The 13,370-nt window shown below is 32.7% G+C and overlaps 1 protein-coding gene across 1 annotated transcript; it reads left to right on the plus strand.

Annotated features, from left to right (window-relative positions):
* The first annotated feature begins 10,179 nt into the window (after positions 1–10,179).
* On the plus strand, positions 10,180–13,370 carry LOC123217976 (26S proteasome regulatory subunit 6B homolog). Its single transcript, XM_044639093.1, has 6 exons — positions 10,180–10,767; positions 11,747–11,977; positions 12,212–12,370; positions 12,474–12,626; positions 12,782–12,865; positions 13,089–13,370. The coding sequence occupies exons 1-6, from the start codon at positions 10,270–10,272 to the stop codon at positions 13,221–13,223; spliced, it is 1,260 nt and encodes a 419-aa protein (XP_044495028.1). The 5' UTR covers positions 10,180–10,269; the 3' UTR covers positions 13,224–13,370.

Consider the following 13,370-nt stretch of genomic DNA (forward strand, 5'->3'; position numbering starts at 1 on the left):
CATTTGACTCTTTAGTCTAACTTTGAAAACTAGATTGCAGTGTCTCTACCTCAATTTGAATATACCCTGATTGATTATTAGTAAACAAGTCTTTATAAAACTTTAATTAATTAAAGACTATATCTCTATTTATAACACATTTCTTATTATCAATCAATCACAATTTATATCTTTTTGTGTCTATAGGATAACCCAAAAAAATAGCCTTTAAAGCCCTAGGATTTAATTTCCCCTGATAACATGAACATATATAAGACATCTGAAAGGTCTCAAATGACTTAACGATGGTGGATTTTTATTCTAAAGTTCCATAGGTGTTTTAAAATTCAATGCAGATGAAAGTGATCTATTAATTAAATAACATGTAATGACAACTGCGTCTGCTCAAAATCTTTTGCTTAAACCTAAATCTACCATTATGCACCTAACTTTATTCATAATGGTTTTGTTCATTCTTTCAGCTAACCCATTCTATTGAGGTGTTTTAATATATGCCCTATCCCTAAGAATTTCTGCCTTTTTACAAAAATTTGAAAAGAATTTATTACAGAATTCCAAACCATTATTAGTTCTTAAAACTTTTTTTTTTTTATTAGTTTGATTTTCAACAAGTGTTTTCGATTCTTTAAAACAATCAAAGGTTTGATCTTTATGTTTTAAAAAATACACCTATACTCTCCTAGAGTAATCATTAATAAATGTTACAAAATAATGAGAATTAGATAGAGAATTGGGGATCTGTGTAAATCCCCACAAATTAGAATGCATATAATCTAAAATAGTCTTAGTTCTTTGAGTAACAAAGACAAATCTAAGTCTATGTGACTTACCCAGGACATAATTTTCATGTAAATAAAAATTTATCAATCTTGTCAGGATTAATCAATTTCTATTTACAAAGCTCATGCAATCCAATAACACTTATGTGTTCAAGTCTTTTATGCCACAAAACAGTTTCATCATATTTATAAGTAAAATTCATATAATCTGGCACAACAGAACACTTCAAAACATACAACTCTGTTTCAATTTCCTTTCAAAATATTACTTTAAGAACATCATTTTCAGATTTAAAAGTATATCCATTTGAATCTAACAAACCTAAAGAGATTAAATTCCTCTTTGGTTTAGGCACCAATCTCACATTTTCAAGAATTTTAATAGAACCATCATGCATTTTAAATTTGATACTACCAATAGCAATAACATCACAAGACTCATAATTTCCCATTAATACTTTACCTTTATTCAAGTATTTAATATCAGTTAGCTAATCTTTTCTAGATGTCATGTGAAAAGTGCAAACTTGAATCCATAACCCATTTCTCACTTAACATTCTCTCAATTAGCATAAGAACCTTAGCACTCTCATACCCTTCTAGGAAATTTGCTATGTCTTGGATTTTAGAGTTATTATTACTATTATTATACATTTTCTTTTTCTTTAGGAAATTCTTCTTAAAATGACCCTCTTTGTGATGCTGCTGACAAGTTTTCTTACTCTTAGATTTAGATCTAGAGGTTTTCCTATTTTTCTGAATATTCCTCTTTTTAGTCCTACCTCTAACCTAAAACCCTTCATTGATTGTCTTTCTTTCAAATTTAATTTCTAAATCTTTTGATTTTAAGGCACCCAATACATCATCTAAAGGTAGAGACTCCCTACTATATTTTATTGTAACTTTAACATCTTTAAAAGAATTGGATGAAGAGTTCAAAATGATTATTGCTTGGTTTTCATCAGATATCTTCTCTTCTATATTAGCCAAACTAATGATGATTTTATTGAACTCATTAAGATTTTCATCAAAAGATTTAGCAAAATCTATTTTGAAACAAACAATTGTTCTTTTAGGTAGATTTTATTAGTCAAGGACTTAGTTATATACAATAACTCCAATTTCAACCAAATCTTTGTAGTTGTATTTTTATTATCAACTTGTCTTACGACATTATCAAATCAATGCAAGATAAGAAGACTATAGGTAGTTTCTAAAATTTTAGATTTCACATTAGGATCTATATTTTCAGGGAGAGCAGAATCACCACTAAGTGTTTTTTCACACTTTTAGTGAACTAAAACAACATGCATTTTCTTTCTCCACATATTAAAATCACCTTTCTTATCAAACCTTTCAACATCTATTTTTGTTTGAGCCATTTTTATTATTCAAGTGTTTTTAATCCAATTCTTTACAAGTTGCAATAAATAGAAAAAGAACAGAGCAAGCTAACTAGTATTTCTTTTAGCCACAGTGACAATATATCAAATAGATGAATAACACAGTCACAGTAGGTACACAGAAAGCAAATAGTAAGAGAATTGTTTATCAAATCACTCAAGCGACAGTAACAGAATACAATAAAAAGCAAGATAACCCAATCTTTAATCAAAAACACTTTAAACAAATTATTTTAAATAAGATTAGCAATATCTGACTCTAGAATGCTTTGATATCACTTGTTAACTGTATGTATTTATCAAGTTCGAATATTAATCAAGTTTCAAATTATTGATGGCCTAAGAAGCACATAAGAACAGTCTAATATCACAATGCACAAAGAATCAATATAACAATATACTTGGTTTGAGTCCCAAGATTAGAATCCTATATCCAAGGCAGAGGAACCCTCTAGTAAAATCTATTATAAATTGAAAGAGTACACTTATAGAACCTGACTTGTTTCGACTCAACCAAACAAACCACAATAACACCTAAAACTGAGAACCATAGTAAGCATGATGTTGACTCGATGACGGGAAGGTGAAACTAAAAGAGAAACAAATGGATTTCTCTTAGGATTCAAAACCCTCACTCAGAAAATATATAAAGCCCGAGAGAACTCAAGACCAAAAACCTTATGTGACACAAACCTTGACGATTTGATGAAAGACCCAATGTCCACGAAGATATTTTCCCAAGATTGAATCAATCTCGTCACTTATATAACCCTTGACTCAAATCGATATAGAACGAATGAATCTTGGAATCGTTAATAGTGAATGTCATAAGACGAATCTTGATAAGTTTAAAGAGTGATAATTCAATAGTAAGAGAACTATGCAAAATTCGGCCAAAGATCCATTCATCGTAAAAAAATTAAGTTTTATAGTGCAATGTCAACTTAACCCTAAAAACTACCGATGAACTAATGGACTTCCAAACTTCCCAAACTAATTACCTAATTAACTACCCAAACACTAATTAAATTAATAGGAAGTATGTCAATTGGGTTCAATAAAGTCTAGCTCAGTCACAAACAAGAGCAAAATCATTAAAACGAAAAATCCTAAATTTAGTAAAATGAAAACAGTATAATACATACTGAAAATGCCTTTATTTGGCTTAGAAAATTAGGTGCAACTAACGAAGTAGGTTGTCATTATAGAGCTTGAAGCGAGCTTCATGTTGATATATCACAAGCCTCGTAACTCTTCTCAGATCAAAAGTTATAACCGTTCGAAGTCTATCTATGTGCCTTAAATTAGATTTCTCGGTAGACTTGGGCCTGAATCAAGTTGACCTCTTTATTGGCTCCTTCCAATATTCAGTCGTCCTTGAGTGAGCTGGTTTTAGTCTCTAAGCCCTTTTGAGGCCTGTTGCACCTTCTTAGCTTTGCTCCTCGTGATTGGCCCAATCGAAATATGTAGTAAATCTCCTTGTTAGCTCAATGCTTTCATGATACCCCTATCATTATACGTTAAAAACTCATTAAAAACCAACACATGGTTTTTTTACCTATTAGGTAACAACCTGGCCGAGTAAAGGCTAAACAACACCTGGTTAATAACTAAAGACAAAACTATGCCCTAACTTATTCTCCTAATTACAAGACTGTCATTCTAGTTTTAAGTCACAGATTTACATGAATGTTAGACTACATTACGCCTTGGCTTTCTACATGTAGTTGAAGCCACTGTATTTGCTTTCAAAAATCGAAAACCTAATATTAATCATAGAATGTAAATTAAAAATACTTGACAATTGGTTTTGCAAGTTTTTCAGTTTTTAGCTAAAGTGGTGTTATCCAAGTCCTATTGAAACTCTTGGTGAAACAATTTTAATTAAAGTCAATTAAAATTTAATGGTTTAGTCAATTATAACACAAATTATTAACTTAAATGAGACACAAACTAATTAGGGTAACATTATATGCATAAATAATAAGTATAAATTTATATACAAATAATAATATGTTATTATATAATTGAGTGTTATTTTATCAATCTTTAATTCAAAATCACCTAATCACATGGTGACACGTTATCATTTGTGCACAAGTTTATGCTTGTTATTTATGTACATAGTTTTGTTAAACTAATTATGCTTAGCCTGAATCTATTCCAATGATTCTTATGAATTTGAGCACAAGTTTAAACATCACTCACACTTGATTGTTTCAAAAGTCTTCAAAGGAAATCAACAATATTTCATCTTAAGCAACAATGAGATCAAAAACAAAATCAACCCCAAAGGGCAAATAAAGTCCAAAAAAAAATCCAAAACAACAAATGAAATCTGATAGTTATTATTTTTATTTTTTATGCTAGTGATGATATTTCCACAACATTAAGAAATCTTTGGAAGAGATTTCAAATAGTTGAACTTTTTTTATGCAAGAGAAAAAATTTAAATTTTATGTAAGGACTGAATTTTTTGTTAAAGAATTGAGAATTCTTTTTTTTTTGTTAACACTTAGAACTTGAGTTTATCGGTTTAATGTTGCAAGAGAAGATGATTAATAAAACTATATATACTCACTTTACGTACACAAATGGATACATATTTAACATATGTTATTAAGTGATTGAGTGATTTTAAATTAAGGATAAAGTAGTACTCAATCACATGATGACACATCATGTCTGTATATATTTGTATACTAAAAAGTGGCTTTGCATAGCATTATTCGAAGATGATTCACATTGTATTTTATTTTATCTACAATGTTTCCATTGGTTACCTCTATTTTGAGGATTTTGACATAAAAATTCTTAATGTATTGCATTTGATTTAGGGATAGCTAACCATGTGGATATCTTGCAATGATTTAGGGATAGATAACCAATCAATGAAAATCCTTAATTTATTGCATTTGATTTAGAAATAAATTCACAAATCAAGTCCGGTCATTGGAGATTTTAAAGCCTTAAGTATGGGATTAGGAGCTCAACTCTAATATAAATAAAGGTTTAGTTTTTCAGTTAAAGTCATTAGTGAATTTTCTTGCATTATTAATTCAATTCAATAAAATTAATTCTTCCTCTCTTTCTTTGTCTTCTCTAAGTGTGACCTCCACCAACCACAAGATAGATAAAAAGAAGAATCAAGTTCAAAAACAAGATTTGACATCTAAGTTTTTTTCCCTTAAGGCATTACTGATAGAGATCATCCAAGTAGTTCCTCTATAATGACACATTATCTTGATAAGAAACAAATTCGCATCAATTGATATGAAAGGCGATGATATTGGAACCTAAAGAAAAAACACCATCCAACAATAAGTGGCAGGAGCTTAAACAAATGATCATAACACCAATAACTCGAATTGATTAGATTACAAGTAGTAACTCAAATCTCGACAAAATGATGAACTAGTGGGAGCCAAAACAAATTATCATAACACTAATATGTCAAATCAATCAAATTACAAATAGCAACTGAAATCTCAACAAAATAATGGACTACCTCTTGTAAGATGGGAATTATGGAAAAGTTTTACCTTTCAAAAGCAAATGGCATCCATATACTAGGATCTTTCTTCGTCGCATTTAAACATTCAAAATTGGACTTTCCATGTTACAATAGAGAAAAAAAAATCCAATAAGTCGCATTTGTAAGGCTAGGCAATTTCTTTATTGTTCTAATTCACTAAGAGTGAGGTGAAAAACAATGTTAATTTTGATACCAATAATTTAAGGAAGAAGAAAAATGTCCTATGACTTGGACCATACTAAAGAAAGGAATTCAAGAAAGCTTTGGGCCTACTATCATTGAGGATTTCTATGAAGATTTATCTAAATTATGTCGTATAACACCCAATCTTCAGAAGTACTACCTATAAGAGGGAAACTACTACTATTGGGTTTTTAGGTCGTTAGATATCGATAAGGCAACAAAATATTATAAGATGTTTGAGAAATGCGAAAGTATTATGTTTCAATGAACAATTACATGAATATGTTATTCTAGGATACATAAGTGTTTGAGAATATCATAACTACATTAGATAGCTCTTCCAAATATTTACGTGGCATTGAGATCACTACCAAACTCTCAATAGGCAACTTCTTGGTATTCATACGAAACACAAACTTGGAGAACTAGACTATTCACTAGAGGTTGCTAGGGCTTTATGAATAGAGTATGTGTGTATTGGGAGTTGCGTGATGACTAAGGGCTACAAAAGATGCTACTGAATTTTGAAATTGCATTCGTATAAATAGAAAACGTTATGAATGGTCATGCATAATCGCATGCGTAGTCATTCCTTTTCACTTAATATGAATGGTCATTCATGTCACATAATCGGTCATTCCTGGTTAAGTAAAAGTCAAACTAATCTAATTCAATCATGTTGGACAAGCCTAGTTTGTTCAGAATTTGAACCACCTTATATATAGTAAGATTGTCACCAAATAATTTAATGCCTCAGAGTCCAAGTCAATTCTTTTATATGTGTGACCTATAAGTTTTTTATTGAATTAGTAGTGTCTAGATTCGAATTGAATTTAATGCCTCAGAGTCCAAGGCATGATGACCACTCAATTGACAGATTGTCAACAAACTACTCTCGACTTTGTCAAATACATGGTTGCATGCAATTTAATCCCTTTATTAATCGATATCTCTTAAGATTAAGACATAGATATGTGCTTATTTTAGTGACTCCTTGATATGAACTTATACACATTAATAACTGAATGACTTTGACCGAATTATGACCCAATCCCATTATGACCACAAATTCAAGTGGTTATAATATCTTTTAGCAAGCTCACACGAGATATCACCTCTAATGCTCAATAAGTGACGAATCCTCTATTGATCCACCATGCTCTCTATACAGATCTTGATATGGTCAATTGACACTTTTATGGTTACCCTAGTTACTATGACATATTAGATAATGTCAAATCATACCAATCCTTATATGAGACGATCTAATGACCTCAAGTCTAAGGACTATTTGTATTCTTAAGTTAATGATTTATTTTCACTGAAACATGAGAAACCATCTATTTGGAAATCTTTTTTATAAGTCTGCTCGATGAATATATCTACAACGTGTACTCATGTGTTATATCAAACTATTAGCTAACAATTTTGACATATAAGAATTGTTGTCACTTTTTGGTAGGGTCACTTTATACTATAATAATCTCATCACTATTACTTGTGCTTTTGGTTATAGTAATATCAAGATTACGAACATTTCTAGAATAGTTATCTAATGTGTCATAGGGTTCTTATGATCATTCGTTTAATTTCCTTGTCACGATTCTACTATTCTCAAGACATAATTTTTACAAATATATTATGTTCAACATTAATATGCATGAACAATAAGATATCTTTTATTAATAAATAAGTAAATTAAATAGCTATAAATATACAGGCTGATTGACTTTAAAGCACTACTCTAATAATTACACTTGACTAAAATAGTATGAAAACACTTATCTTAATTGTGGAAATTAAAATCTTTAATAAAATGATTGACATGTCCTTAATATTAAACATTCACACATACACAAGCGAAAAGGTCAAAAGATAATGACATAAAACCCAAATTTAAAAATCATAATGTATGTAGTCAAAAGAACATAACCATTAAGGATGGCAATTTTGACCTAAATTTAGGGTCCCCGACCTGCCCCAACTCTATTAGAGAAGAGATTTTTGGATAGCTATGGGGACAGAGATAGAGATAGAGATGGAAAAATATCTTCATAATTGGGGATGGGATATGTATGTGTCTGCCCATCCCCACCCCACCTGTTCCACTCGATCCCTGCCTCTTCCTTTAAATCTAATATATACTAAATAGTTTTAAGTTATTGCAAAATTGTCATAAATCTAATATATATTAACTAAAAAAATACACTTAATAATTTTAAGTTATTATAAAATTGCCACCCTCATTTTTTTTAACCCTAAATCTAAATCATCTCTTTCTTTCCAATTTTCAATATTGTAGCTACACCCACCTCTTTATCTCTTTCTCTTCAGTTCTCCAAGCTCTAGCTATTTTTTAACTAATTGAAGGAAACTTTCATGTTTAGCTTGTTTGTTAGCAGGTTATAAATAGATACTAAAAACACCTAAATTTCGCAGGTATGGGTACGAGTACAGGGAGTGGATTTTTCTTTGCAAATATGGGTAAGTGGATTTTTTTTCCTATTGTTACAGGTACAAGGAAAGGATTTTTTCTCATGAGTATGAGCACAAGAGGAAATTTTTTCTTGTAGGTAGGGGATGAGGAGGGAAATTTTTTTCACAGGTAAGGGATAAGGATTAAATTTCATCCCTGTATCGGGGGTGAGGATTGATATCCCCTTTAGGCTCTTCCTCGTTAACATCAAATAAACTAAATCATATGCCTTCATGTTACATTGAAGCCGGTTGATCTCATATTGTACCTCATTCTTATCTATTACCTGCAAAACAATAAAGAAAGGGAAGTGAATGATAAATCATTTAGTAAGTAGGAGAATTTAGTCCTACACTTTTATAACTTATCTTTTTCAATACTTACATTCTTATTCCTCATAAACATTGTCATCTGAAGTTTACCTTTGGACTCGTAACCTTGATGACATGGAACTCATACTTCAAGTCTTGTAACTTAGTCATCCAAGGAACACTTTTGTTCCTAGAACTTTGATGACTTTCTTTTCGTCATCAAATATGCACCTTTGGATTATATATTACGATAACTCTCTATATGCAATTGTAAGAATTTGTGACCTTCAAGCAATGGAATTAGCAATTAAAAATTTTAAAAATAATCGAACTTTCCACAAATCCTTATTTTGGATCTCCTTCTTATATTGATTAAATACACATCCATGTCAAAACACTCCTAGGGTGTTTACAAGAAATATATCTACGTTGGCGACTCCTTTGTTTTTTACAATTACTGGAAAGGCGTTGATGTCACTCTCAAACCAAGTGTAGGCCTGCACTCCAGTATCCATATGAAGCACGAATATAAGGGACTTTAGAACAGTGCACAATGGTTTGCTAGGACGTGATGCATGTGGATAGTGTTTGGTTGCACGGGTGTGCATATATGCATATCGCTAGGGTTTTGTGAATCAACAGAATCACGAAAACATGTCTATATATATAGGCACCATGTATGCCAATGCATTTTGGATAAACAAGCATACATTCATGATTCCCTTTCACATATAATTTGTGATTGAAACGAATTTTTAGGTGTGGATAAGGATGAAAAATTATCCTTATCCAACAACTACATATAGAAGTACATTGTGACATGCACGGTCATACATATATCCTGTATAGGCATACATTACGACATATACAGTCATACATGCTCGGGAAAAATCAGATTAGGCCTAACTTCATCTAATTTGATAAATCTAGTCTAACCCAATTCCCCACAGTCCCAAACACATCAAGATTATTACACTTTAGTCTCTAGATATTGTAGAACACACTTTGGGTCCAACAATTAAAGGTTTAAGATAATGTATAATTGAGTAGTACTATATGCATAAATAATGAGTACAAACAATGTATGTTATCATGTAATTGAATATTATTTTATCTATAAATTGTCTAATAAAATAGTGATATGTCATTATTTATACTCAATTTTATGCTCATTGATTATACACGTAATTTTGTTGATAATTAAGTGTAGGCGTATTTGAAACTTAAAGTTTCTTTTAGTTATCTTTTAAGGTTAAACTTGTTATTATAAAAAATAATATGAGGGCGATGATCAATTAAATAGGGCTGAAAATCACCTCTCTTAAATAATTTTTATTAAAAATGGGGGGTAAGGGAGTTTTCTTAGGGCTCTTTAAATTTTTGTTGTTTATTTGGGTTTGGGATGACCCACGAAAGGTGCGGAATTGGGCTTGGGCTTGGAAATCTGTTTGTCTTCCGGGGATGCAATGACGCCGTATCAAAAAACTCCCTTGTTCAAGCATCGTCGTCTGCGATACAAAACGCCTTCCATTAATTTCTTGGTTCTCACCCCCAAATCCTCCTTTTCCCTCAATCTCCAATAATGGCTGCCGGGATGGTTCTGGACCCTAAACCCACCTCTGACCCTCCGCAGTCACTCCCTTCCACAAGATCCGACCTCTACGTTGGCTCCAACGATCACCAATTCTCCGACGAAGATGACCTCTACAGTCGCCTCAAATCTCTCCAGCGCCAGCTTGAGTTCATCGACATCCAAGAAGAGTACGTTAAAGACGAACAGAAGAATCTCAAACGTGAACTTCTCCGCGCCCAAGAGGAGGTCAAGCGGATCCAATCTGTGCCGTTGGTTATCGGGCAATTCATGGAGATGGTTGACCAGAACAACGGTATCGTGGGCTCCACAACCGGCTCCAATTATTATGTTAGAATTCTTAGCACGATTAATCGGGAACTTTTGAAACCTTCGGCTTCTGTAGCTTTGCACAGACATTCTAATGCTCTCGTCGATGTTCTCCCTCCCGAAGCCGATTCCAGTATTTCGCTTCTTAGCCAGTCGGAGAAGCCCGATGTTACCTATAACGTAAGTTTCTGCTTTCTCCCCCTTATGGTTAAGAGCATAGGTTCAGTTAGCAATGGGGAGAGAAAACCCTAGGATTGCAGATGATAATTCCTATACTACAGCACTGATATCTATTTAAACTAAAGATTAGGGTAGGTGAATGAAATTAACTCTCTTGTTTCCTTTTTCTCTTTTGTTTTCCTGTAAGTGTGACTATTGATAATTCGCAAACTACATCATTGATTGCAAAATTAAACTGAAGACTGGGGGAGGTCGATGAGATCAACTTGTTTTTCTGTAATTGTAATTATTTGCTGTTTGGGTTCATGGTGCTTAGGGTTTGTTTGATATAGAATTTTATTATAGTTTGGGATGAAAAATTATTTATGAAAATGATATTGGTCAGAATGAGTTAAAATGTTTTTGAAAACCCAAGATAAAGTACTAAAAACCACTGCTTAATAAGTTTTTTTTTTTTTTTTCCATAGATTTGAACTCAGAAAATAGTATATTGAGATTTGAAGCTATTATATAAGTACCTACCAAAATTAGAGTACCCCTTTTTCCATCAACAGACTGGTCGATAATTTTCTTTGATAATGGAAGGCAAATTAGCCAAAAAACAATGGTAATAATGGAAGTTTAAGAAAATAGAGGTAAAGTAGAGATCACTTTTATACTATTTGTAATATGTGAAACCATCAACATAATTTTTTGTCATGTGATGTTGATGCTACATCAAGAGAATAAGTGTTATGAATGAGTGGCTTGTATAAAGTATAAAATGATAAACAAAAATTGACAGGTGGGATTGGACTTGAGCTGTACTTGGATAGTAGGCCTAGGACATTTCACACCTATAAAGAACTGAAAGCAAAAATCTCAAAAACTTTCTGGAAGGTTGTGAGGGAGTCCAAGTCTCACTCGTTTTATTTTTTCTCTATTTCTTTTGCATATATAGTTCTTAGCTCATGTTTCTACCAAAATTTTGTGTTGTTAGGATATTGGAGGATGTGACATTCAAAAGCAGGAAATTCGTGAGGCTGTGGAGTTACCACTCACTCACCATGAATTGTACAAGCAAATTGGGATAGACCCTCCTCGTGGAGTTTTGCTTTATGGTCCTCCTGGAACTGGAAAGACTATGCTTGCCAAGGCAGTTGCTAATCATACAACTGCAGCATTCATTAGAGTTGTTGGCTCTGAATTTGTTCAGAAGTATTTGGGTGAGGTATGAATTCAAGGATGCCCAGCCGATTTTCTTTTATTAGTTAGAATGATTTTTATCTCTATGCCTTGACAGCACTATCTACTTGCTTGTTGGCTGGATAACTTCAACACTGGTGTTGTTGGTCAATGGTTGTAATCTCTTTTGTGGAGTTTGGAATAGATTTTAACTGGTCTGGTTTGGTGATGGTTGCCTTTTTTCCTCGTTATAATATCATTTTCATTTGTCATACTTCAGGGTCCACGGATGGTCCGTGATGTTTTTCGTCTTGCCAAAGAGAATGCCCCTGCAATTATCTTTATAGATGAGGTAGATGCAATTGCCACTGCTAGATTTGATGCTCAAACTGGTGCTGACAGAGAGGTTCAGCGCATCCTGATGGAGTTACTGAATCAGGTATCACTGAATTACATAGTGAAATTCAGTGATTTCCTTAATGGAGGTTGACTTTTAATTGACTTTTATTGACTTTTATTTTCATAATTACTTGCTATTCTAGATGGATGGGTTTGACCAGACAGTTAATGTCAAGGTTATTATGGCCACCAATCGTGCTGACACTTTGGACCCTGCACTCTTACGTCCTGGGAGGCTTGATAGAAAAATTGAGTTCCCTTTGCCTGATAGACGACAAAAAAGGCTTGTTTTTCAGGTTGGTGGTGTGCACATTCCCATTTGCAAAGTTTTATTATTAGTGATTATTTTTGTTGCTCTTTATTCTATTGTGAGGATTAATTTTCCTTGCTGGTGTTTTCTGTTATAACATTACATGTCTAATCTACTTTATGATGGCTGGGTGTCTCCCAGGTTTGCACTGCAAAGATGAACCTAAGTGATGAGGTGGACTTGGAGGATTACATTTCTCGACCTGACAAAATCAGTGCTGCAGAGGTCAGTTGGTTTCAATTTTCTTCATAGAAGCTCATTATGCTATGGAAAGTAACTATGTTACAATTGCAGTGTGATCCTGCATAGCAGGGAATCTTAACTTGGCTGGTTAGGGATGTACTAGTTGATGAAGAGTGGGTGGGGATAGGAACTAGTTGACCACTATATCAATTACATTCATAATTAATCTTTTTTTTTTTTTTTTTTGGGATTTTGGGTGCTACAGATTGCAGCTATCTGTCAGGAAGCTGGAATGCATGCAGTACGCAAGAACAGGTATGTCATACTCCCTAAGGACTTTGAGAAGGGTTATAGAACCAATGTGAAGAAACCTGACACTGACTTCGAATTTTACAAATGAAGAACCAACAATGGTGTGCTTGTTTTTGTTAAATTGTTTTGGTCTTCTCAGTAGACTTTGATTAAATTTATCAAATATTATCGTATGGCCCAAACTTGTCTATCTCTCTGATGGCCAATGCTATGATGAGGCTCATTGATTTCTTTC

Source organism: Mangifera indica, chromosome 6 (assembly GCF_011075055.1).
Source record: "Mangifera indica cultivar Alphonso chromosome 6, CATAS_Mindica_2.1, whole genome shotgun sequence".
NCBI lineage: Eukaryota > Viridiplantae > Streptophyta > Magnoliopsida > Sapindales > Anacardiaceae > Mangifera > Mangifera indica.